This window comes from Orbicella faveolata, unplaced genomic scaffold, assembly GCF_042242905.1.
Source record: "Orbicella faveolata isolate gen_17 unplaced genomic scaffold, um_ofav_v1 contig_2, whole genome shotgun sequence".
Lineage (NCBI taxonomy): Eukaryota > Metazoa > Cnidaria > Anthozoa > Scleractinia > Merulinidae > Orbicella > Orbicella faveolata.
Genome location: NW_028301547.1, coordinates 3,040,103 through 3,062,767, shown reverse-complemented (window position 1 = coordinate 3,062,767; position 22,665 = coordinate 3,040,103). Strand labels below are relative to the sequence as shown.

Here is a 22,665-nt window from a genome sequence, read left to right as displayed (position 1 = left end):
AGAACGTTTCCCTATGCTTGTAATTTACGGTCAAAGATGGCCCGGGATGAGAAGGAGGGTTATAACCTTGTTCATCTTGTTTCTTTTTACCAGTTACCTGAGCCATTTGTGATCACCATGGGCTGGCTTTCACGAGCGCATAATCATACGCAGAGGTAGTAAGATATTGATAATTAGTGCCTTTTGTGTTAGAAATTTCTAAACCAAGGGAACTTATTGCACCTTAACAGCAGCTTACTGCGTCTGCAAATGTTGCTTATGCTCGTGCGCTACCAAAAACCAGCTTCAGTTAAGTTTCAAGCAGTTATAGTCCATTGTCTTAAGCAATTACAGTCCCTCACGAGGGATTATGGAGGAATAATGAATTCCCTTGGGTTCCAAATTTGGGACTCGCCAACACCCGAAGATCTTATGATAGCCCTCTGACTAGCTTTGCCATTGTCAGAGGTGTAATGAGAAGCGAGCGCACGGTGGTAGCATATGAAGCATTTAAATGAAATGCACAATAATTGGCAGATCGAAATAGTCACGCTCATTACTGTATATAAGTCAAACTGTGCATTTCTTAGTTCAAACCTGACAGAACAACCACAGAATGAACGCTCAAGAAAACGCATCGAAGAAATGTCGATGGCTTCGTTTCAAGATTCCCTGCTGCTGCAACTTTGCACTCAACATTCGGCTCAACCCAGTTGTATCTCTTCTTTCCGCCCTCATCATCTGGGGGTTTGTCGTGTGGAGTATCTTGAAAGCTAAAGCGGCAAACGAAGAGATGGCCAAGTGGAGAGGATGGATCACTTTAAAATTCACTTGGCTATACATCGGCACTCAGGACGTGTGGGCCCTGTTCATTATTGTGCTGTATTTGTCCAAGTATTCCAAGTTGAAGCTGGGCAAACCGCACGAAAAACCCGAATTTAACGACGCTACATATTTCACCATGCTGTTTGCTGCTGGCATCGGGATTGGCCTGTTCTATTTTGGAGTAGGTGAGTGATCTTTTTTGTAAAGTTGTTGGTTTCGAAGGATCATACCATTAACATTTATTTGTGCTCAGAAATGCACATGTAGAAAACCTTGCGGAATGAGAGTTGTGCATCAGATGCAGGTCAACTCATTCGTTCCATCCGGCTTCGCTAAATTGCTGAGTAAGTTATCGTGTTATCAAAAGCGTTCGTTAAAACTTTTGATAAAGTTTGGTTCTTCCTTTTCTTTTTAAGCGGAACCCATCTGGCATTACGAACCTGGACATTATGGGAATCGTTACTTTGGAAGGTATGTGCACTGTCGGTATTACTGTTTCATTATGCTTCAGTATTCATTGATTTGAATTTTTTACTTGGTTTTTCATCAAATACGTTCAATAAGTGGTTAGACTGTCAGTTGCTAGTAAATGAAATATTTAGTGATCAACGGACTTGCCAGGCATTAATCCTCAAATGTATGATGCTATAACCAAACAAACCTTATCGCTTTCACTGGCACTTTAAATTTCCGAGTTACCTTTCATCATTTGTTTGGAAATATATTTCTGGTGCAAAGTTTTCATCTAATGCCTTTGGTGACTTACACCTGTTCGTTCAATTTTTCAACAAGCCCCATTTTTAAAACAAAAGCTAAGAGGGCAACTTCGTCTAGAAAGTCTTTTTGTCTATCAAAGAATTCGACAATCTTCTACATTACTTTGTGCCCAGATTTTCTCCAAATCGAATGAATATGGACAGCTGGCCGATGAAAAACTGAAAAATTCGAGAAAAATAGTGTTCACAGATTAATATACAAAACACTGACAACATCTGAAACCTTAGCTCGAACTGAGCTTCACAGACATATTAAGTTTTCCCGCTGTACTAACTTCCACTTTTCGAATAACAGGTATTCCGACAACCAACGAGCCCAAGATGCCATGAACATCACGTTCTTTCACTGGGGAATTCACGGTTGGATTGTGTATGTGGTGGTTGGACTTCTACTTGGCTTCCTCAGTTACAGAAAAGGCCTTCCTATGACGATGCGATCCTGCTTCTATCCTCTGCTTGGTGACAGGATCTATGGATGGATGGGCGACTTCATCGACACCCTCTCGGTTGTGTGCACCATGTTTGGAGTGTGTACAAGCCTCGGTCTTGGGGCGATCCAACTCAATGCTGGTTTTCAGCGACTGAACAGGGACATCGCGTTCAGCACCACAAACCAGATTATCACCATCTGGGGCGTGACGGCCTGTGCAACCCTCTCAGTAATCAGTGGCTTGAAACTTGGAATCAGGCGCCTAAGTGAACTGTGCTTTGGAATTGGCATGATACTGATGTTGATTGTCCTGTTCTTTGATGACACCTGGTATCTGCTAAATTTGTACGTTCAAAGTATCGGCTACTACCTCCAGTATGTCGTTCAGATTGGATTCCACACCGATGCTTTTGCACAACTCCACAACGCTCCTGATAAACTGGAGGCTTCCGAGTGGATGAACGACTGGACCATCTTCTACTGGGGTTGGTGGATTGCCTGGTGCCCTTTTGTGGGTATGTTCATCGCTAAGATTTCACGAGGCCGAACGATCAAAGAATTCATCAACGCCACCCTGACGGCACCAATATTTTACACCTTTCTTTGGCTTACTATATTTGGTGGATCCGGATTACGAATGGAAAGAAGCGCAGCCTTGGCAAACATAACATGTTCATCACCCCTGGGAGGTAAAAAGGCTACACAGAGCTTTCATGGTTTGTACCGTCTGTCCTGTCGCACGAAGAATGATATGTGGTTCGACGTGATGGATCAATATGGAGATCTTGGACAATTCCTGTCAGTCACGTCCCTGGTCGGCATAATTCTTTACTTTGTCACCAGTTCAGACAGTGGCTCATTGGTCATCGACTGCCTGTCTGCAAACGGAGATCCTGACCCTCCGGTACCACAGCGCGTGTTCTGGGCCTTGACGGAAGGTGCCACCGCGACAGCTTTACTTTACGCTGGAGGTACAGATGCGCTGCAGGCCTTGCAGGCCGTATCCATTGCTGCTGGACTTCCGTACACCATTTTGCTGTGTTTTATGTGTGTGGCGCTGTGGAGAGCTGTTCAGATGGAAGCTGGTGATTTGGATCCCAATGGACCGCAGTTTAGCATCTCCTTGTTTAATCCAATCAGTCGACCGTCATGCAGTGCTGTTTTCAAGCTGTTACTTGCTACAGTTGCTCCTTGGTATGTGATTGGTATTGCCGCAGAACGAAGGAAGCCCAGCTCCCCAAGAGGAATGGCCTGTTACATGATTCTTATGGGAGTTCCATTTTATGCCTGGATTGCCATGATGGTGGCGGAGTTACTGCCGGTGCATGGAATCTCGTATGTCGGATGGGCCGTCCTATTCTTGTTTTTCGCTGTTGCAACAGCCATCCGAACTGGCATAAGAGAAGAAGATGGAATACATGGAAGCATGGTGGAGGATTTCTTTGTGGTCATGCTCTTGTACCCTTTTGCTGCTTATCAGATGGACCAACACGCGCTGAATCACCAACCGAGGAAGAGTGGCGATACTGAACTTGGCCACAGCAACGAGAATCCTGCTCACAAAGATACCAGTCGTAATAGATCAGAAATGACTAAGTTATAAGAGGGACAGATTTTGGCCAAACCCTCTCTCAACAAATGATACGTTAAACATTGTTTATGATATTCTCCATTGACATTGTCTTTACATGTTCGGTGGTGTGTTAGCAATCAGTCAGTGGCCTTGACATACTCAAGCCTTCGTTTTCCAAAGCTTGCAGACTAAGATTACAAAATGACTAAGATTGTCGATTGAACGCTATTTGCCAGAAACTGATTTAAAGCGTTGTCAATTGTTCTGAAATAAGCTGGAGTAAAATTTGTTATCTACCTAAAACCAGTATCACTTGCCAAAATAGTATTTGCCCTTTACCATTCAAACTGTAGTAATGCTCATGAAGCACTTGGAAACTATGCGTTAAACGTTTAGAAGTAAAGTCCGTTGTTGTGTGATCTGTTGTTTACGGTTGTCATTTGGAGAGCACCTGGCGTGTACGAAGAGTGGTCAGTCTGAGATCACGACAGAGCGGGGGAATGGTTAGATGTTTTACACGTTTCATCAACTGCGTACGGAGGTTCATTTTGGCATGCCATGAAAATTTCATATCTTGAGACAACTTAGAAAGTTCTCATGGCCAACTCCTTTAACGTAAATGACTATGGGAGGAGAATGTCCTGTTCTCCCTTCTAGGATCGATCGGTATACACAATACAGCCATGGTTTTAAAGTTTATAAGCAACACGTACTGATTCTTGTATCATCTCTAAAGAAAGAAAACAACTCGTAAAATCCTGTGACGTTCACTTGTTACCTGATTCCGAAATGAAACGCCAGTCGATAATGCTGTCCTCTTCGATCCTACCTCTCCACTCTCATGGGGTTCCATGTAACTATAGCAACTGGAATGACAATGACTCCCCCTTCCCGGGCACTTAAGTGACAATGAGTATCACACAAATAGTAGGATCAGAACAGGATTCAGTCAGATCTCGATACTTCTGCGCTTTATAAACAAAATATCAAATTCTCACAAGCTAGAACACTGAATGTAATGTACAATACGAGCCGGTGCAAACGTTTTGGTTGACATGAGTGTGTTGGAATTGTCCAACAGTGAATGGAAGTGTTCAATTTTACGATCACAAGTATTCTGGGATAATTTCTCAGAGGTTTCGAGACAAGTCTTGAAAAATGTCAAAACTGCAACGACCATATCCAGATTACGCGCGGCTTGCAAGTCGGCGAACGTCTTGTTCTCTTGTCAGAATTTCAGTGTATCCTGTTAAGTTGCTGTTTCGTTATCTACACGCTTCTGTTCACCCCAGGTGGCATATAAGTGACGTTTATACCACTCGATTTGGGCCACTCCCCTTTTTGCTGCCACTTTTCTTGAAATATTTGTTTGACGGAGGCAGAAATACGGAAGCTTATAAGTGTCATTCGACATGCGATATAGAATATCTGACATTCGAGATGCTACATTCGACAAGACGCCCTAGAAACAACTGGATGGGAGCCACTATCAAATCAATATAAAAAGAAACTACTCACCCTAATGTACAAAGTAAATTGTAACATTACCCCAGATAAAATAACAAACCTCCTTAGTATTGCTAACCCATACTATAATCTTAGAAATAGTAATCACTTTGTACTACCTAGATTCAACTTGGACATTGGTAGAAATTCCTTAAGATATAGAGGCCCAATAGCATGGGAACTAACTCCAACCGCTCTCAAACAGTCCACCTCCTTAAAGAACTTTAAGAACCTTTTAAAACAGCGTCGCCATAAATTTTTCATCAAAAACATTAGCTTTCTGAAAGAAGCATGCGTGGTCTCACATAAGAATCAAGATTATACATATTTTTAATTTAGTAATTTTCACTACAATTTTAAATTGATAATTGTATTTAGATCGTTATTAGCGTAATTTTTATATAATATTACTTGTAGATTAAATATAGGTCCACATCAGCCTCTGGTTGCCTTTAATTTAACCTATTTCAAATAAAGTATGTAAGTATATATGTATGTATGACATCCGATGACTGACATTTTGGGACACCACCTCCAAACATCTAGAAAATAGACATCACCACAAAGCGCCCCTTAGGACCAGTTAGGGGAAATCCAGATAAAGTCAGCTCTTATGCAATATGAGCTAATATGATAAAGTGGGAAGTACCAGTGGCTTTTAGGCACTGATGGATATGATGGATTTTCCAACTCTCACTCACTCACTGCCCATTGTGCCCACTGGCACGTAGGGCAGCAATCTTGGTGCCTAGGACTTTCATAATCCTGTCAGTGGCTTCCTTGCGGATTTCACCTCTGCCATTCATCCGTGTCATTTGAGGTGACTCTGAAAGGCCACGACACACAGTTGTGGTTGTATCCTCTGCTGCTGTTTCCGTAACATGTTTTTTTACAGGACAGGGTTGTTGGCTCTGTGCTAAACCCCCAACCTGGAGGGCCAGGGGATCACTTTTTGTCAGGCCCGTACCCTTTGACCAGTCCGGCGTGGGTGACCCTACCAGGAGTTCAAGACTCCAGCCGGCATAGCTCTCCGGGTTATTGGGACACCCAAACCACCCTACCACGATAAGGTAGTGATCCCATAAGGGTGGATTTTTTCCAACAACATGATCAATAAAACTTCTTACTAACTGAGCGTGAGGTCTGTACTGGGAATTACTGACCCGAGGTCATGACAGTATGGGCCAAGTGCAGCACCAGGTCCATACAAATGTGACTGAAGGCCAATATTTTCCACTACAGCTCAAGCAAACTAGGTTAGTAAGCGCTGCAAGTTTTTTTAATTGGCCGGCGTTTGGAAGCAAAAAATACACAGTTTATGACCGTTTCCATTCCAGGAGAGGTACTCCCTTACATGGGCTATATAAGTATGTGCAGTCCTAAAGGGTATGGTTTTTCAGCCAATTTGGTCATAAATAGGGTATCGACTTTGGCCATTTTGGTCATAAATAGGGTATGGTTTTTGTACTCTAGTCTTGAATTGGGTATGCCTTTTATGAGAAGCTTCCTTTTCATCATTATCAATGGGACCATCATGAGAAAAAGCCCTTCATAAATTATTTTTAGGGCAACTGTGGCAGCTGCAGTGGTCATAGGGTATTGAATTTTTGGTCAGCCCATAAATAGGGTAGGGAAAATTGCAGATTTTGGTCATAAATAAGGCATGGGTTTTGGGGAGCAGGCTGCACACCCCCACCCAATTTTGCTGGGAGTACCCGCCCCCCAGGGTTTCCATGAAAACAGTCCATATGGCAAAATTCCAGCCAAGAAAGAACCAACCAGAACACTTGGATTTACTTCCAAGACTACCTTGCCACGTGACAATAACAACAATCTCCTCAAAATTTTAAATCCAAATTCAGGCATGCAGGCAATATGAGGTGGGATTTGTGTGTACACATACATAATTTATAGAATGATTCTTCAAACTTGGGTTAAAAAAAAATGTTTTAAGGCGCATCCAAAGAATACATAATTGCCTGTTGCTGTTGGGGAAAAATACTTATTTTAACTCACTAATTGACGTGAAAATTATGCAGTTTGCAATTATGGAAACTCAGCTAAGTATTTAGAAGTGACTGGAGTTAGGTCTAGAGACTTTCACATCGTAAATCAGACATAAAGAACTCTTGAATGCATTTTAAATGCCAGATTTAATACTTTTTTAACTAACAAGCTTGCATGTTGTTATAATTATAAATATGAAGGAAATATCTGTTCCAGTACGTAGCCATACAATAATAATAATAAAAAGATAATAAAATTTAAAAAAATGTTGCTAAAATTTAGGGTTGTGGATGCAAGGAAACACTTTGTAACCTGCTATACAGATACCACAACCATTGTGCAAATTATACAAACTTTTTAAAAAATGCAATCAAATATTTGTCTTTGTTACTAATAAAGTAACTTCAATTTAAACAAAAATTCAACTTTCATTAGTAGAAGGTTGTGTCTCATCAGATTTGTTCAATTCTGTGGTTTGTTCATCTTTGGCATTGTTTTCTGCTGTGAACTGGGTGGTCTTTATGTCTACTGATTCATCTTCTCTGTAGGCATACTCAACAGGTTTGCTGTTTTTTCTATTTTGTTTGCCTACATCAGACACAACTTTCCATATAAAACTTCCATGTCTGCGTCCCCTTATCGGATGGCTGGGGTCCAATCTTGAATTAAACTGATGTTCGTAAGAGATTTTCTCTACAACCTTTGGCATTTTACATCCAGTCTTGAGAACAGCTTGAGAAATGATCCCATTTGTTGTTGGAGTTCCTTGCATGGCTAGACTACCACTGTGCATCATTGATCGCTCATGAGGGAAGGGTGGAGGTCGATAATCATATCGTGCAGTTGAATCAAAGCTATGTTGAGGCACCTTGGTTGATTTTTCAGGCAGTTCATCTGGCCACCATGATGGATGCGTTTCTTGGGTATCAACAGTTGTTTTGACATAACAGATTGGCTCACAGATAAATCTTGGATTCTGGCGCAGAAATGTCACATTAGTTGGGTGGGGTTTGTTATTTGGTCCAGCTGTCACACTCTGTTGGGTAGATAACTGTAATGCACGCCCTGTGTAATGTGCATTGTAACTTGTTTTACCGGGGGAATTATCTCCTTGCAGATCAGCAAAAACCCTGGAGGTGTCCTGACTGGAAATAAAATAAAATATAATTCCATTTCGATGGATATGGATGGCATTATTATTATATCATTAATGACAAAATGAGATCAAGCTTAAATATACACCATTCCCAGACCAGTCCATTACAGACAGTAGGAGGGGTGTGAACAGGAGTATTTCTATATCCATAAATGTATGGAGGTAGAGCGAGGTTTCGAGGTTTTCAAGCATTTCATTGCTGGGACATGCTCTATTTATTTATTTTTTTAAATATCATCTCTACATACAACCCTTATTCGTGTAAAGTGTTTACTTGGTCATGAAAATTCATCGCGTCTGGGTGTCTAATTAAGTCTAACTAATTAAGATTGCCATTGAAAGAAAAGGTATCAGGTTTCAACTTCTTACTAAGAAGTGAAATATTGACTTTGTTGTCGTTTAAATTTTGAATAGACTGACTTTGAGACGTTTGCCCCTTTTAATACAACAGGTACACAGAATGCCTTGAAAGTTGAAACTATGTAAACTGAGTGAATCGAGACAACGCGCGCTCGCGCGCAAATCGTATCTGATACATTTTCCCGTCAAAATTATTGGTATCTACACATTTTGCCCTTGTTTTTTCTTCCTCTTGCGGAAACGCAAGGCTCACAACGAAAATCACCTTTAATCTATGATGAATGGCTGATTACCTGACCACAAACAAGTCTGTTTATCTTATCAATCCATGAAGATTTCATCATGATTAAATTAAATATTTAGAAGCAGCGAGAGTCAAAACCTACCGTGGGTAGCCGTCTACCTTCTTTTTGCGGGCGATCGGAGGCAAATAGATACTCGCCATCCTGAGACCTTCTTTTATCGACGATTTGGCCACTCAAGAGGATTCCATGACTCATAAATTCATGATAAACTAGAGAGCGTTTGGCCCTAAAATGGAAGGTATTCTCGCTGCGGTTTTCGCTGCTGTTCACAAAGACGTCGTCGTGGTAACCAGCTGACTTCGCTAAACATATACCGCTGGCTCAGGGACAGCAAAGATGGTGGTTCTCCGAGCTCAAGTTATTCTTGCTGGTGAGAAACAAACTGTCATTCTTTGTATTGTACCGACATACATATGGTTTACTTTATCTTTGTGTGTTATTATTGAACTAGAAGCGTGTTGGTATTATGTTAAGTATAAAATTTGTTGCAGTTAACAAGAAAACTAGTCGCATTATGAAAACAACTTTTTGCCACATGCGTCCACAACTACACAGCTGAAATTCATTGTCAGTGTAAACTTTAACTTATAGATTAGCGGTCAATAATTTGAAACTGGCATGAAATATATGGTAATGTCATCTTATAGGTGATCCTTGTGTGGGGAAGAGTGCACTAACACAAGCATTTCACAGTGATGGAACACATTTTCCTAAAAATTATACCATGGTGAGCTACTCAGTTTGTCAGTTAAATAAGCTTACTTGCATGTACCTCTTACTAGCCTATTTTGAGGTCCTTACTGTAAGTTATGACCCAAGTTTTTCCTGCTTTGATTTATGGCCCAAGCGTGCTGCGCAATTAGGCCACAAATTCAAGGGGGAAAACAAGAATCTGTAACTTACAGTACAGACTGCGAAGGCGAGGTTAATAAGATATTTATTATTTAAGCAGTAGAGCACTTTTTCTGTGTTTACATAACCTCATCTAATCACGAGGAGGGTTGGGAGAATTCTACACAGTTATGCAAACCCAAGACACAGTCGAAGGTTTGCACAGAATTCTCCCAACCCCTCAAGTGTTTAGATGTGGCTATGTAGACAAAGAAAAAGTACTTTTATAAAATATTTCTCAATACTATGCATGTATCTAAAATGTCACAACCATGTTTACATACTCTTATCTAAACACACTTACTGACCATTGAGAGTGCACGTAATATCTTACTTATTTTATAAATTTCTATTGTGTATGTCTGATGGGTTGAGGAAACTATCTCAAGTCATGCAGCTTCAAATCACTGATGTACCTCAAAAGCAATATGAGTTACCAAGTCATTAGCAGGTTTAAAAGACACCATCAAAATTTGAAGAAAATAAAGAGGTCTTTAATATAATGTTTGTAAGTAACTTATTAAGTAAGACTTGATTAATATTATCAGTGGTAAAATATTTGTTTCCCATCAGCACAAGGAAAACTTGGAGATAAATCAAAAACTTTTCGGAGACAAAAACGGCTTCAAATTTAGTGGGTCACAGAGTAGAATAGGGGAAGCTTATTTGTCCAATCACTACACATGTAGTATCTTAGAGACAGAATAGCTACCAGTATTTTAGATACTACTACACAGTTATTGCTCTAAGGGTGTGAAGCAGAGTGGAGTAATGGTTAGTATGCCAGACTGTGGTTTGAGCATTATTGAGCCACAAGAAATGTATTTGGCAGCATCCTCTGTAAACTCCGGAAAAATAAACTTAAGCTATTACTAACTTAAGATAGTCAAATCTGACCTCCCCTCTTATGCGTGTGATGTTAATAATATTGTTTTTCACCATTTTTTTTTTCAGACAGCTGGAGTAGAAGTCTGTGTAAAGTCTGTCAATATCCCAGAGACTTCTGACAGTGTGGTAAGCTTATTTAATGAGAAATCATTACAGAGTAAAAAATTTGTCAAGAAAAGTAGAGTGACTAATGTATTTATTTAGCATTTTGTGAGAAACATTTCTAATCAGTTGCATCATAACTACTCTCATAATATGAAAATTGCAGACTCTTAGGTGTGTGTTGTTGTTCATCTTTTCAGGAACTTTACATTTATGACTCAGCAGGAAAGGAAATGTTTGCTGACATAGTTCAACAGCATGTAAGTGCCACATGTATGTACAAGGCCATAGCTACTAACCAGCAAATCAAGGCACTTGCCTGAGCAGTCCTTGCTGTTGTTGTTGTTGTTTGTGGTCATCATAATCACCCTAAATACCCAGGAAGAAAATTTAACCATGCACATTGCCTGAGTCATATTTTTTTTGTGGCTATGGCCCTGACATAAGAATGTAATAAAGTATAGTAACTATTTTTTAGTCAGGATTTTAAAAGTGGCCGCGTCCAAAATGTGGTATAGGGCCTGCTCAAATGAACAATTTATAAGGCAACATATGAAAAATGAAACAATTTTCTTTAATAAGTGGCCATCCACAGGACACCTGGATGCCCATCTGACTAGAAGCCTGCCTTGAAAACATATAGCTTCCCTGAACCCTGTTACTATTAATAGTTTATAATTTATCCAGTCAAGCAATTGATATCATATGATTGTTACTGCCTATAGTGGACACAGCCAAACATGTTTCTTGTGGCTTATGATGTGACCAATGAACAGTCGTTCAATGCCTGTAACAAGTGGTATGAGAGGTGCCGAGCACAAAAACCAAATCAAAGTTTACCCGGTAAGACTGAGACTGAAAATAAACTGAACTGAACTGACAGAAAAACGACAAAATTATTATAAATAAGGCTAGTGTAGTTTTTCCTTGACCACACAGTCATGCTTTGTAACCAGCTTCTCTGTTTTTTCAAGTCCAATTTTTCTCTGTTTTCTGAGATGACTAATTTAATACATATAACCATTAGACAGTTGTCAGAGTATGGTGTTAGACCTCATATCAAAGCATGAGAAAGAAATCCACTTGAGGCTGTGGTGGAAGCCAAAGAACTAACTTTTCAAAATAAGTAACTTCAAAAATATGCAAAATATTAACACTCGTTGGTTTATACGTTTGAAATGGATAACACTTTTATTGCATTCATTTCAAAGTCTTTTGTTGAAAAGTAGAAATTTATGACTGTGTTATCTGCATTTTCAGGAGCTCTGGTGGCCATTAAAACTGACCTCAAGCAGAGAAGAGTGATATCTACAAAACAAGGGCGTGAGCTTGCTAGCTCCAAGGGCCTGGAATACTTTGAGTGCTCTGCAGTAAGTCAGGTCTATTTAAGTCTCAACTAGTTTTTCCTGATCATGTGTACATCATGAAGCATTTTGAAGATGCAAAAGTTTTGATAATTCAACCATAATTACTAATTATCACTTTAAAATAATTTACTTTGTCACTTAAAAAAGATTGAATTTTTGGTACAATTCTTGCGTGCTACTAAAATGCCTGGACTAGAAACTATCAGATAAAGATGTCTCCAAACTCAAATTATCTCACAATTTCTTGAGCCAAAAGTCAGGCACAGATTCATACCGGTTTCCACCGTTTTATGGAAATCGATCAGATTTTTCAGAATTTCTCAGAAACCCCCAAAAGGGGACGTAAAGGATAAACAAATCCAGAAGATTTCATGAGAGAAAATGGCCCCGGACCCATCTAGAAGGTACTTATTGTTTTGGAAATCAGTCACCATTAATCCCAGATCTGTGCCTGAACAGTACTGTTTAACTCCCTGGGGGATCAACAGCTTGAACATTTGATAGTTTTGGTGACAATTTGTGAAACTGTCATAACTTATGCAAATGCCTGCTATGTCTACATGAAGCGGCATTTTCCTGAGGGTTCTATGTTGCCTTCTGTTCACAGAAAGATCACGAGAACGTGGAGGCACCATTTTACTACTTGGCAAAAGAATTCCACAATCTTTACAATGAGAAAGTTGAACAGATGAAGACATTGACATAGCAGTGTTATTTTTGTTTTGGTTCAAGTCAACTGTTTCCAATCTTATCTGGAGAGATGGTGTTTGAAGTACTTTAATTTATTTGGAGCCCAGCTCTATCATGTAGAACTCAAACTGATATTTTCGCTTTTGCCTTCCTTTGTTTCTGGTTGTAAGTACAGTCATGTAATCAATCTCAAAGCTTTCATAATCTCGTTAGTGTTTTGATGACTTAAGATAGACTCTTAAACCTTTGTGTAAAATTCTGATTAATGACAGTTCAAAGCTCTAAGTACTTAAACGTTAGAACCACTTTGTACAGCAAAATTAATAGTACCACATGAAGGTGCTGCTCAATAGCTTTCATTTGAATGGTCACACATTAGGGTTTCATCCACAGACTTAAAAGTTAGAACCAGCTTGTAAAGCATAATAAACAGTACCACATGAAAGTACCTTGCAATTAGTTATTTGAATGTTCACACTAAGGTTTATCTACAGCCCTAAAAAGTTAGAAACACCCTGTACAGCATAATAAACAGTACCACATGAAAATTCTGCTCAATAGCTTTCATTATATTTAAATGGTCACACTCAGGGTTTCATCCACAGATTTTAAAGTTAGAGCTACCTTGTACAGCAAAATCTACAATACCACATGAGAAAAAAAAGTATCGTTCATTTAAATGGTCACACACCAGGATTCCAGTCATAGACTCAAACGCTATAGAGAATCTCCTTTTACAGAATACAAAATAGTGCCTCGTGATAGTCCTACGACTCAATTTGAATTGTCACACAGCAGGGTATAAACAAGATATATAAGTATGGGTAATCAAATGGTGACGAGTGAAATTAGGAAATAATTTCACCTACGTTTTGTCGAATTTCTAATAATTTCATTAAGAAGAGGGAAACTATTGTAATTTTGACAAAAAGTAAGTGAAATCATTTCTAATTTCACGAGTATATCAGTTGATATATCATAGGTGACAAATTACGCTTACAGTCCCTGACTCGTCTATGAAGCGAGAAATTTCGCTCCAAACGTTGCTATGGCGATTTTGTAATTTTACTTGTGAAGTTATAAATTAACGCTGAAATTTCGCACCAAAATTAAGGAGTAATTAGTCACCCATGATATTAAAAGATTACATGTAACAACGAAAGATTAAAAATTAAGATTAAAAAGATTAAAAACTTGAAAGATAAAAGTGCCTTTGATGATAGCCATCCCCGGGCTGACCCATTATTACCTGTAACTTTTTTAGCAAGCTGTATTGTTACCCTGAAAAATATTTACGTCATTGCCAAGGTGATTGCTTGTTTATTGCACGTTTGTTTTTTCGGTAAACATTGAATTAGAGTAATTGCGGACGATTATAAACAACTTTTGATAACGAATTTATCACAAGCAATAATCAAAAGGTGAGGTTGAAGTTTGAAATAGTTGCTCCAGTTTGCTTGTAAAGGTATACAGGAATAAAATGTTCTCCTTTTAGAATAAAGTTATGTTCTGGACGATGCGTTTGGTTAAATTGAAGAATAATCAGCTCTTTGCTAATGAAAAAACTAATTAGATTCTTGTAACTTAAAGTTAAAACAACTTTTACATGGCACTACAATGAAAGAAAAGGGAAAAACTAGAATAATCAAGCAATCGTGCTTTCAAAAATGAAGCTTCAGGCTGTCAGTAGTGTTCAAAATGTTTAGTTTGGCTATACATTACTGAATGACAACAATTAATTTTGGATTTGTCATTAACCTGATGAAAGAGGTGCTATTTGTTATGTACTCTTATCGTAAAGTTAATGGTTCTCGTTGAAAGAGACAGTAACTCTGAAAAGGAAAAAAAAGGGATGTTTTCTTCCAAACAAATATGGTTAGATACACCTACTGAATGGTCTGATTGCACGGAAAGTAACCTCATAATTTATTCACAACTAAAAGCAGCTTAAGCTTTCGTTCTCTATTGTTGTTACAATGATGAAGGTCCTTCTTGTTTTGCCCGAAAAGCAGCAATTAATTGTCGGCAGGTGATTTTGAACTGTTTTTAAGAAGTCTTTTTTATGTAGAACGCTTTGTGTTATTGGTACAAGCTACTTAAAGAGATTACTTATGATTTATTTGATATCAGACTGATTACCATATCAAAAGCATTTGTTGTTGGCAACGCAACGTGCTGCCTTGCAAGTCTTTGTCATATGGGTGCATAAATAAATCAAATTCACCAGCCAGTGAATAAGTGTACTTAAGCGAGAAAACGAAATATTTGTCCTCCTCTGGCAATCATGGGGTGCGGATCATCAAAATCTGTTGAAACTGCCGTCGTAGTCACGAATGTGGACCACAATAAACCCGTCGTTCGAGATACGAATGACAACGTTGATTCAAAACCGACTCCACTTGAAGACAAGCCGCGAATCATCGCTCATGAAGCCAACTTAACTGAAAGCAGCGAAAAGAAATTTTCTCTAGGCGACCGAGTACATGTTTCGGGATACACAGGTAGCGTCAAGTTTATCGGCAGTCTTGACAATTTTGGGGACGGTGAGTGGATAGGAATTGAGTTAGACCGTCGACATCCTCAAGGAAATGATGGAGTATTTCACGGTGTTCGGTATTTTACTTGCAAGGCCCAGCGAGGCATGTTTGCCCGAGCGTCCACTGTCTTTCCACACACAGACGTGGATGCCATCAACGAAGCGGCAAGTATTTCTCCTCGGACAATCGCTTTTATTCAGACTAGCATGCGCCGTTATCTTGCCAGGATTCGACTCGCGAGATTTCAGCAGCGGACGGGAATCGAGAAGCAGATTGACGCACACGTGTTGTCGACACCGGAGGAGAAAACCGAAAGCGTGGAGGTACTGAGCGAGTACTTGACGAGCCCCTGGCAAGGCGACAGGAATAAAGCTTATGCAATCTTCCGCTGGTTGAGCTTTAACGTAGCTTATGACGTCGATGGGTTTTTTGGAAGGGCGGAGAAAAAGAGCAACGATGCAGCCAGTGTATTGCGGCATAAAACATCGGTATGCGCTGGTTATGCGAGTCTGTTTGAAGCCCTCGGTAAAGTTGCCGGATTACAAGTGCATTCTATCGAGGGCTATGCCAAGGGTTATGGATTTGAACCAGGCCAGCGGATTAAAGACCAAAATCATGCGTGGAATGGCGTTCAAGTCAATGGAGAGTGGTTCATTAGCGAGCCCACTTGGGGAGCTGGTTACCTAGGAGCTGATTTGATGTTCCACCGGAGCCCGGACGTGGCCATGTTCCTTATGGACCCTGAGTACGCCATCTGCAGCCATTACCCTGCTGACGAACAATGGCAACTTCTCGACAAACCAATCAGCAAGGAGGAGTTTGAGAGGTTGGTTGTGCCTTCCGGAAGAATTCACCAGATGGGAATTGAAGTGCTCAGCCACAAGGAAAGCATCTACGATATTAGTGATGCAGATAATATAGAAATGATGTTCTACTCTCCTTCCCTCAAGATACTGCGAGGCGATCTGAAGAACCTTTCTTGCAAAGAACACGAAGGACGAAAGTGGACCCAGGTCCTTCCATCTGGGCTGAACCAAGTCAAATTAAAAGCACAGTTCCCAGCCCCCGGCAAATACAAGTTGAATTTGTACGTAAGGGACGAAGTCTCGGCTAATAAATGGCATCACGGAGTAGAGTACGTTATCCACACCAACAAGGGAGTGGCGGAAAAACGAGGGGGATTCCCACAGTTGGGAAGTGAGTTTTACGAAGCCGGGTTTCACCTGGATCACCCGCTCGAGAACATTGTATCACAAGATGGGACAGCCTGTATCTCTTTGCACAACTACAACTCCCAAATTTCCCGGATCAGCGGCCAGCTGGAACTAGAAGGGAAAAACAAAAGCCTTAAAAAGGAATTTCAAGGATTTTCTTTTTGTTACTCTGAGAAGACGAACAATGGCTTTCAGGTCAAGGTTCATTGCCCGTTAGCGGGAGAATACACTCTGAAAATTTTCGCAAAGCACTTTGATGAGGACCACTCAGATACATACGTTTGTACCTACTATATCAATGCACTCTATGGTGTAGGGCCTATTCCAGGCTTCCCGAGAATGTCCGACACGTTTGTCTCCTGGGGCCTGGAACTCAAGGAGCCTAGAGAGAACATCTATGTCCCGGATGGCCGAGCGTCTGTCCAGCTGAAAATCCCAGATGATGTATCTGTTGTTGGGTCTTTAGCGGAGGGGAACCACAATCTCGATAACAGTTTGTGTTTCGCTAAGGCCGCAGAGGACGGTGTAAGCACGATTCTTGTACACACGCCAGAAGCCGGCGTGTTTCAGCTGAACATTTTTGGTAAAAAGACCGGAAGTAAAGAAACCGAATACCTAGCAACATTCATGATCAAGTCAGAGTTGGCAGCTAGTCCAAACCCAGGCTTCCCGTACCTAAAGGACGAGTTCAAAGACTGGGGACTGGAATTGGTGGATCAGGTCGAGAACATTGTTTCACGTGATAGTCACGTGTCAGTCACGTTTAATAATCCCAACAATATTTCTATCAAGTCATGGCTGTTTGATGAGCATAACAAGCAGATTGGCAACTCTTGCCCGGTGGAAACCGCTGACCACAAGACCACGACGACGTGCCAGTTGCCAGATACTGGAAAGTTTAAACTGAATGTTTTTGGAACGAATTTATCAATAGACAGCACAAAACAAGTGTTTCTATGCACATACAAAGTGTTGTATACGAGTTAAGTGTGATTTATTGACACTAAACAGTTTGGAATTTACTTGATTGAAAGCAAGCAGAAGAGAGTGGATTTTCAAGGACGCTTGTTCCTATTTGACTGAGACTTTCCTCTGCGTGATAAATTGGTAAGATTCGTGGATTGATTAATCAGAAAACCGCTTTTTACAAATAACCTCCAGGCAGTCTGTGCAAAGATGATTTGTTTCGCCTTGCATGTTTTCCTGTCGTTTCTGTGTATGTTTTCTCGCACTTGCCATCGGGAGTTACATGTTTTCTAGCGCTCATCATCGGTTACATGTGTTTTCTTCCGCGCTTGGCATCGGTTACATATTTCCCGCGCTTGCTTCCGGTTACACGTTTTCACGCGGTTGCTATCGTTCACTGTTTTCCCGCTCTTACCATCGGATGATTGCTTTCCCGTGCTTGCCATTTGTTATATGTTTCGCTTGGCTTCAAGTTCTGTTGGCTAATAAATTATGTTGGTTCGGTATGTGATGTCTTTCCTTTTGGTTTTGCTCCAGTTATTTCAAACTGAGAAAACCTTTCAATAATTTAATCGATTGTTGTGGCGTGAGAAAACATTATTGTTTCGAACAGTCATCCTGCGTTCTTTGGCAGTTTCGGTAAAAATAAAATTTCTTTAGTCGAGTTTTGAAAGAAAAACAACACCGCTGGGAAGCATATCTTCAACTTTATGCAAATAAGTTGTAAAGTGAAAAAATTAATGAGATATCAACATATGGCTACACCTGTTCAATAAACTCGTAATGAGAGTTTTTAATTGAAATGTATGGCTATCCCTTACTTTGCTCATTACAACTCATTAACAAGCTTTTTTGTGAGCTTAGTTCAGTAAGGCTATAATGTATTGAGTCGATATAAATACATAGCGCAGAGTTCTTACGCGTACGTCGTAATTACACATTCATTAGGTGGGTACATGCACACAAGGAGAACAAACTGTGTTTGAAGAAAAGGCCGCAGAATTCGTCAAGGATTCTGAGTAATTCTACGACACGTCGTGTAAATGCAAAGCGCATGAACGAGAAAGCCGAAAGTGGACGTTTTGGAAGGGTTTCGGGGTACGGTGTTTGTGGAATTAATAAAGTTTGGGTTCATAATTAGCAAAACCCTTAGCGAACTATATTGAATTTTTTTCGCCGACGTTCTAAATATTTAATGTCCTGCGAGGTATCAAAACATTGGCAAAGTAAACAAACCCATTCAGTTTTCACGCATATTATATTCCTCCCCAGGAAGTACTCCCTTATGCAAACTTTTTAGCTGTGTGGAGCCAAAGAGGGAGGGCCGTTTTGGTCTGAAATAGGGGAATAAATTTTGACCATTTTGGTATGAGACAGCACGTTGTTAAGATGAAACTAATACAATATTTTATCCATTGAAATCGGAAAATTCGAAGGCCTTCCCGAATGTGTACTCATAGGAAGCCATTCCAGGTCCAGGTTTCAGGTTAACTCAGTTCATGTATCAGAGACGTGTACTAATTCTAGTGATCTGTAATAGAATATCAACGTTTGGGACACGTTTGAAATAGGGTGTTGAAAATTACATGTTTTGGTCTGAAATAAAGACGCGCACCCCCATACCACTAAAAATTTCGGGGAGTACCCCCTGGTTAAACATGTAGATCTAATAATAGATTGAGTAACTGCACAAGAACAGTTTTTTCTTGGCATCTGCAGAGTTTTTCCCAAACACGTCCAATCTGTACTTCCCTTTACTGGGAAGCTGACAATAAATCACCTCTCTCTCATCAGCTCGATCTGTTCTCAAACATGATTTGACGTGGGTTACCTCGTTTTCGTCTAACAGACAGACAATGAGCTTGATAGCGTTTGGATTAATGAAAGTGATAGCCACGGAACCATCGTACACAGTGATGTTCTGCCGGTGGCTTTCCAGGCGGAGACCCCACGCCCGAAACTCATCGGAGATCCGCGGGAATCCCGGGTTTTCACCGAATCCCGACGTCGCCAGCAAACTGAACGAACATAGGAACTGTCCCTTGGCTCCGGGCCCCTCGCGTCCGAAGATGTTGAGTTTGTACAACCCGGCGGTCGGCAAATGCACGCATATTTTGCTGATAGAGTCTTCCCTTTCGGTAAAACACAGTTCATGAGGGAGATTTTCTTCGTTTTGATGGAGAGTGGCTTGGATTAAGACGCTTCCAGGTGTCTTAAGCTTCAATGATGTTCGGCCGCTCTCCGACAAAATATTCTCGTGTTGATCTATCAATTCTATCTGCCATTTCTTAAACAGTTCTGAGATTTGAGGAAAGCCTGGATTGTCGCTTACACCTTTGAGAGCTTTGATAGCGTAGGAACACAGGAATTCAGATTTCCCATCAGCGGCTTTACGACCGAAGATGTTTAGCGTAAACACGCCACTTTCAGGAGCATGTGCGTGAACTGTGGACTCATTTTCCATGTTTTCCACAGAACACATTCCATGAAGATCATTGTCATTTAGCGTGAGATGCGCTGACAGTAAAACACCTTTGGGGTTTTTCAGGATGATAGAAGAGCGCCCATTTTCTGCGAAAATGTTTTCCGAGTGACTTGAAAGAGTTAGACCCCAGAGTCGTAGCCTCTCTGTAACCACAGGAAATCCAGCCATGGGGCCGACTCCTTTGTAGGAAGTGACAAAGTATGTGCATAGAAATTCGTCTGGTTTACTGTGATCGTAATATTTAGCGTAAACGCTCAGCTTGTATTCCCCTTTGCATGGCAGGTGAACTTTGAGACGAAAACCATTTTCAGTTTTTTCACTGCAGCACAAATGAGCATCTTCCGTTTGGTTGGTTCCCACACTCGACGTCTTCATTAACTTTCCCGCGAGCCCGCTGAACCGCTTTTTGTAGCAAATCACGTCAACACTGCATTTTCCATGCTTGGTTTCGATATTCGTCAAAGGGCTATACAACCGAAACCCCAGGGACTTTAAATTCAGGCTTACAGTGGGAAATCCACCTCTGCTCTCTCCAACACCAGCCGTGGAATAAATGCAATATCGGACCCCATGTTCCCATCTGGAGTCCACCAGGACCATAACGTCTAAGAAAAATTCCCCGGCGGAGGGAAACTGAGCGGTCAATTTGACTTTGTCTTTTTCACGATCGGGCTCGGCAAGGACCATGTTCCGTCGAGTAGCTCTCTCTCTTCCTGCGACATCGCTCTTCAATACTCCTTTCAAGATAGTGCTATCCGTGGCGTAAAATGTCATTTCAATTTGCTCGCTGTCCGATGCCGTGTACATGCTCTCTCTATGGCTACACAGCTCTACATTCATCATGCGCAGATGTCCAGAAGGAACAGCCAATCTCTCGAAGGCCTCCTTTGTGATGGGGTGATCCAAAAACTGCCATTTCTCTTCGACAGGGAAGTGGTTTGTAATCGCAGCAGAAGGGGGAATCATGAATTGATGGACATTGGGATCTCTGTGAAACATCATGTCCTTTCCAAGTTGTCCAGCGCCCCAAGTCGGGTCACAAATGAACCACTTTCCACCGCTAACTCTTATCACGTTCCATGTGTGGTTCGGTTCTGGAATCTTTTGCCTCATCTGGTAGCCATAGCCTTTAGCAAAACCCTTTACCTTCCTAGCTGGGACGTTGGACGCTCGGCACAGCTCCTCAAAAAGGGTTGCGTAACCTTCACTTGATGTAACACGGTCCCGCAACACACTTTCGGCATCGGTGCGTTTCTCGATCGCTCTTTCGAAGTATCCCTCTACATCAAAGTGCACGTTGGTTGTTATCCATCGATAACAAGCGAGGGCCTTGCTTGTCAAGGTTTCATACGGCTCTGTGAGATAGTGGCTAAGTTTAATGACGCTCTCCGTTTCGCTTCTCGGTGTTGCCTTAACATGGACATCCACAGCCTTCTCGATATCCGTGCGAAGCTGGAGCTTTCGCCTTCGAATTGCTGAAAGTGTGCGCCGTAATCGAATTTGCAAAAGCGCAAGAACAGCAGGTGAAATAGTGTTGATTTTGTCTGGCTTGTCTTGTGAACCCCAATGAGGAAATACCACCGAAGGTCTTGCAAAGACACCGCGTTTGGGCGCACAAGGAAAGTACTGAAGTCCCTCGTAAGATCCGTCGTTCCCTTGCTCAAGTTCTCGCCGCATTTCAATGCCAATCCACTCCCCTTCACCTAACTCAGTGACACCAACAAACTTCACAACTCCAACATAACCAAGAACGTGTACGCTGTCACCGATCTCAAAGGTTTTGTGTTGCGGCGGATTAATATGCCCGGCAGATGTCTTTTTTTCAGTTCTCGTCAAATGCACGTCCTCATTGCAGTCGTACTGGTTCGGTGCAGTTCCTTCACTCCGTGGATTGAAGCCTCGACTTCCATTCTCTTCTGTATGAACTTGCTTCACTTTGGAAGCTTCAGTGACATCTGCATTCACCTGCAGCGTTTTTGATGTTCCGCATCCCATTTGGACTCCGATGAAATCTTTAAAAGCTCTTCATTTATATTTTTCGAGTGCCAGTCATCATTTGCCTTGAGTATGATAAATTCTGCTTCGTCGTAGCCCTTCTTGTTATTCAAGCGCGAACGCAAGGAATTGATAGAACTTACGAGGCCACTGTGTTTATGCATAACATAGCAACCACCCGTACAACTGAACGGCGAAATTGAAAACTCCTTTTTTTAGGACAGATGAATTATTTATCAGCGCTTTCTAACTCATCATGTGCCTTTTCTTTGGTTCGGCAGTACAGTGAAATCAATCTACTTATTGGCCGTCATCCAACATCCAACACCGGTGAATTTTCAAACGCGCAAAAAATTAATAAGTGCAAATTGCCGTTTTAACCAGCGCGAGTGAAGTGAAAATGAGAACACCAATTTCGCCCTCTCTGGGGTTAATTTGAAATACTGTATGTGAGACTGAAGGTTTTTAAAATGCTAATTTTCCTCACAGTTGATGTAAAGAATAATACAACTATTGTACAATACCAGGTGAATAGTTTAAGGCTTTGTCAGTTACGATAAATAACCTCGATAACATCAATAAATACCCGGTGTATTGGAGTATTTTCACTTAG

General features: G+C 41.0%; 5 protein-coding genes across 5 annotated transcripts; 3 read left to right on the top strand and 2 right to left on the bottom strand.

The window, feature by feature from the left end:
- The first annotated feature begins 494 nt into the window (after nucleotides 1-494).
- On the top strand, nucleotides 495-4,002 carry LOC110058272 (uncharacterized). Its single transcript, XM_020764890.2, has 3 exons — nucleotides 495-989; nucleotides 1,221-1,275; nucleotides 1,876-4,002. Exons 1-3 carry the CDS (start codon nucleotides 596-598, stop codon nucleotides 3,611-3,613), a joined length of 2,187 nt encoding a protein of 728 aa, XP_020620549.2. The 5' UTR covers nucleotides 495-595; the 3' UTR covers nucleotides 3,614-4,002.
- A 3,221-nt stretch (nucleotides 4,003-7,223) lies between these two features.
- Nucleotides 7,224-9,185, bottom strand: LOC110058340 (uncharacterized). Its single transcript, XM_020764981.2, has 2 exons — nucleotides 8,999-9,185; nucleotides 7,224-8,241 (listed from the first exon to the last, which is right to left on the bottom strand). Exons 1-2 carry the CDS (start codon nucleotides 9,055-9,057, stop codon nucleotides 7,518-7,520), a joined length of 783 nt encoding a protein of 260 aa, XP_020620640.1. The 5' UTR covers nucleotides 9,058-9,185; the 3' UTR covers nucleotides 7,224-7,517.
- Nucleotides 9,186-9,212: 27 nt separating this feature from the next.
- LOC110058341 (intraflagellar transport protein 27 homolog) lies at nucleotides 9,213-13,303 on the top strand. Its single transcript, XM_020764982.2, has 7 exons — nucleotides 9,213-9,287; nucleotides 9,565-9,644; nucleotides 10,763-10,822; nucleotides 10,999-11,058; nucleotides 11,524-11,641; nucleotides 12,059-12,168; nucleotides 12,773-13,303. The coding sequence occupies exons 1-7, from the start codon at nucleotides 9,254-9,256 to the stop codon at nucleotides 12,869-12,871; spliced, it is 561 nt and encodes a 186-aa protein (XP_020620641.1). The 5' UTR covers nucleotides 9,213-9,253; the 3' UTR covers nucleotides 12,872-13,303.
- A 1,223-nt stretch (nucleotides 13,304-14,526) lies between these two features.
- LOC110058266 (kyphoscoliosis peptidase-like) lies at nucleotides 14,527-18,076 on the top strand. Its single transcript, XM_020764883.2, has one exon. It carries the CDS (start codon nucleotides 15,140-15,142, stop codon nucleotides 17,591-17,593), a length of 2,454 nt encoding a protein of 817 aa, XP_020620542.1. The 5' UTR covers nucleotides 14,527-15,139; the 3' UTR covers nucleotides 17,594-18,076.
- A 184-nt stretch (nucleotides 18,077-18,260) lies between these two features.
- On the bottom strand, nucleotides 18,261-22,558 carry LOC110058265 (uncharacterized). The gene has a single exon (XM_020764882.2). It carries the CDS (start codon nucleotides 22,050-22,052, stop codon nucleotides 19,239-19,241), a length of 2,814 nt encoding a protein of 937 aa, XP_020620541.2. The 5' UTR covers nucleotides 22,053-22,558; the 3' UTR covers nucleotides 18,261-19,238.
- Between the last annotated feature and the right edge of the window lie 107 nt (nucleotides 22,559-22,665).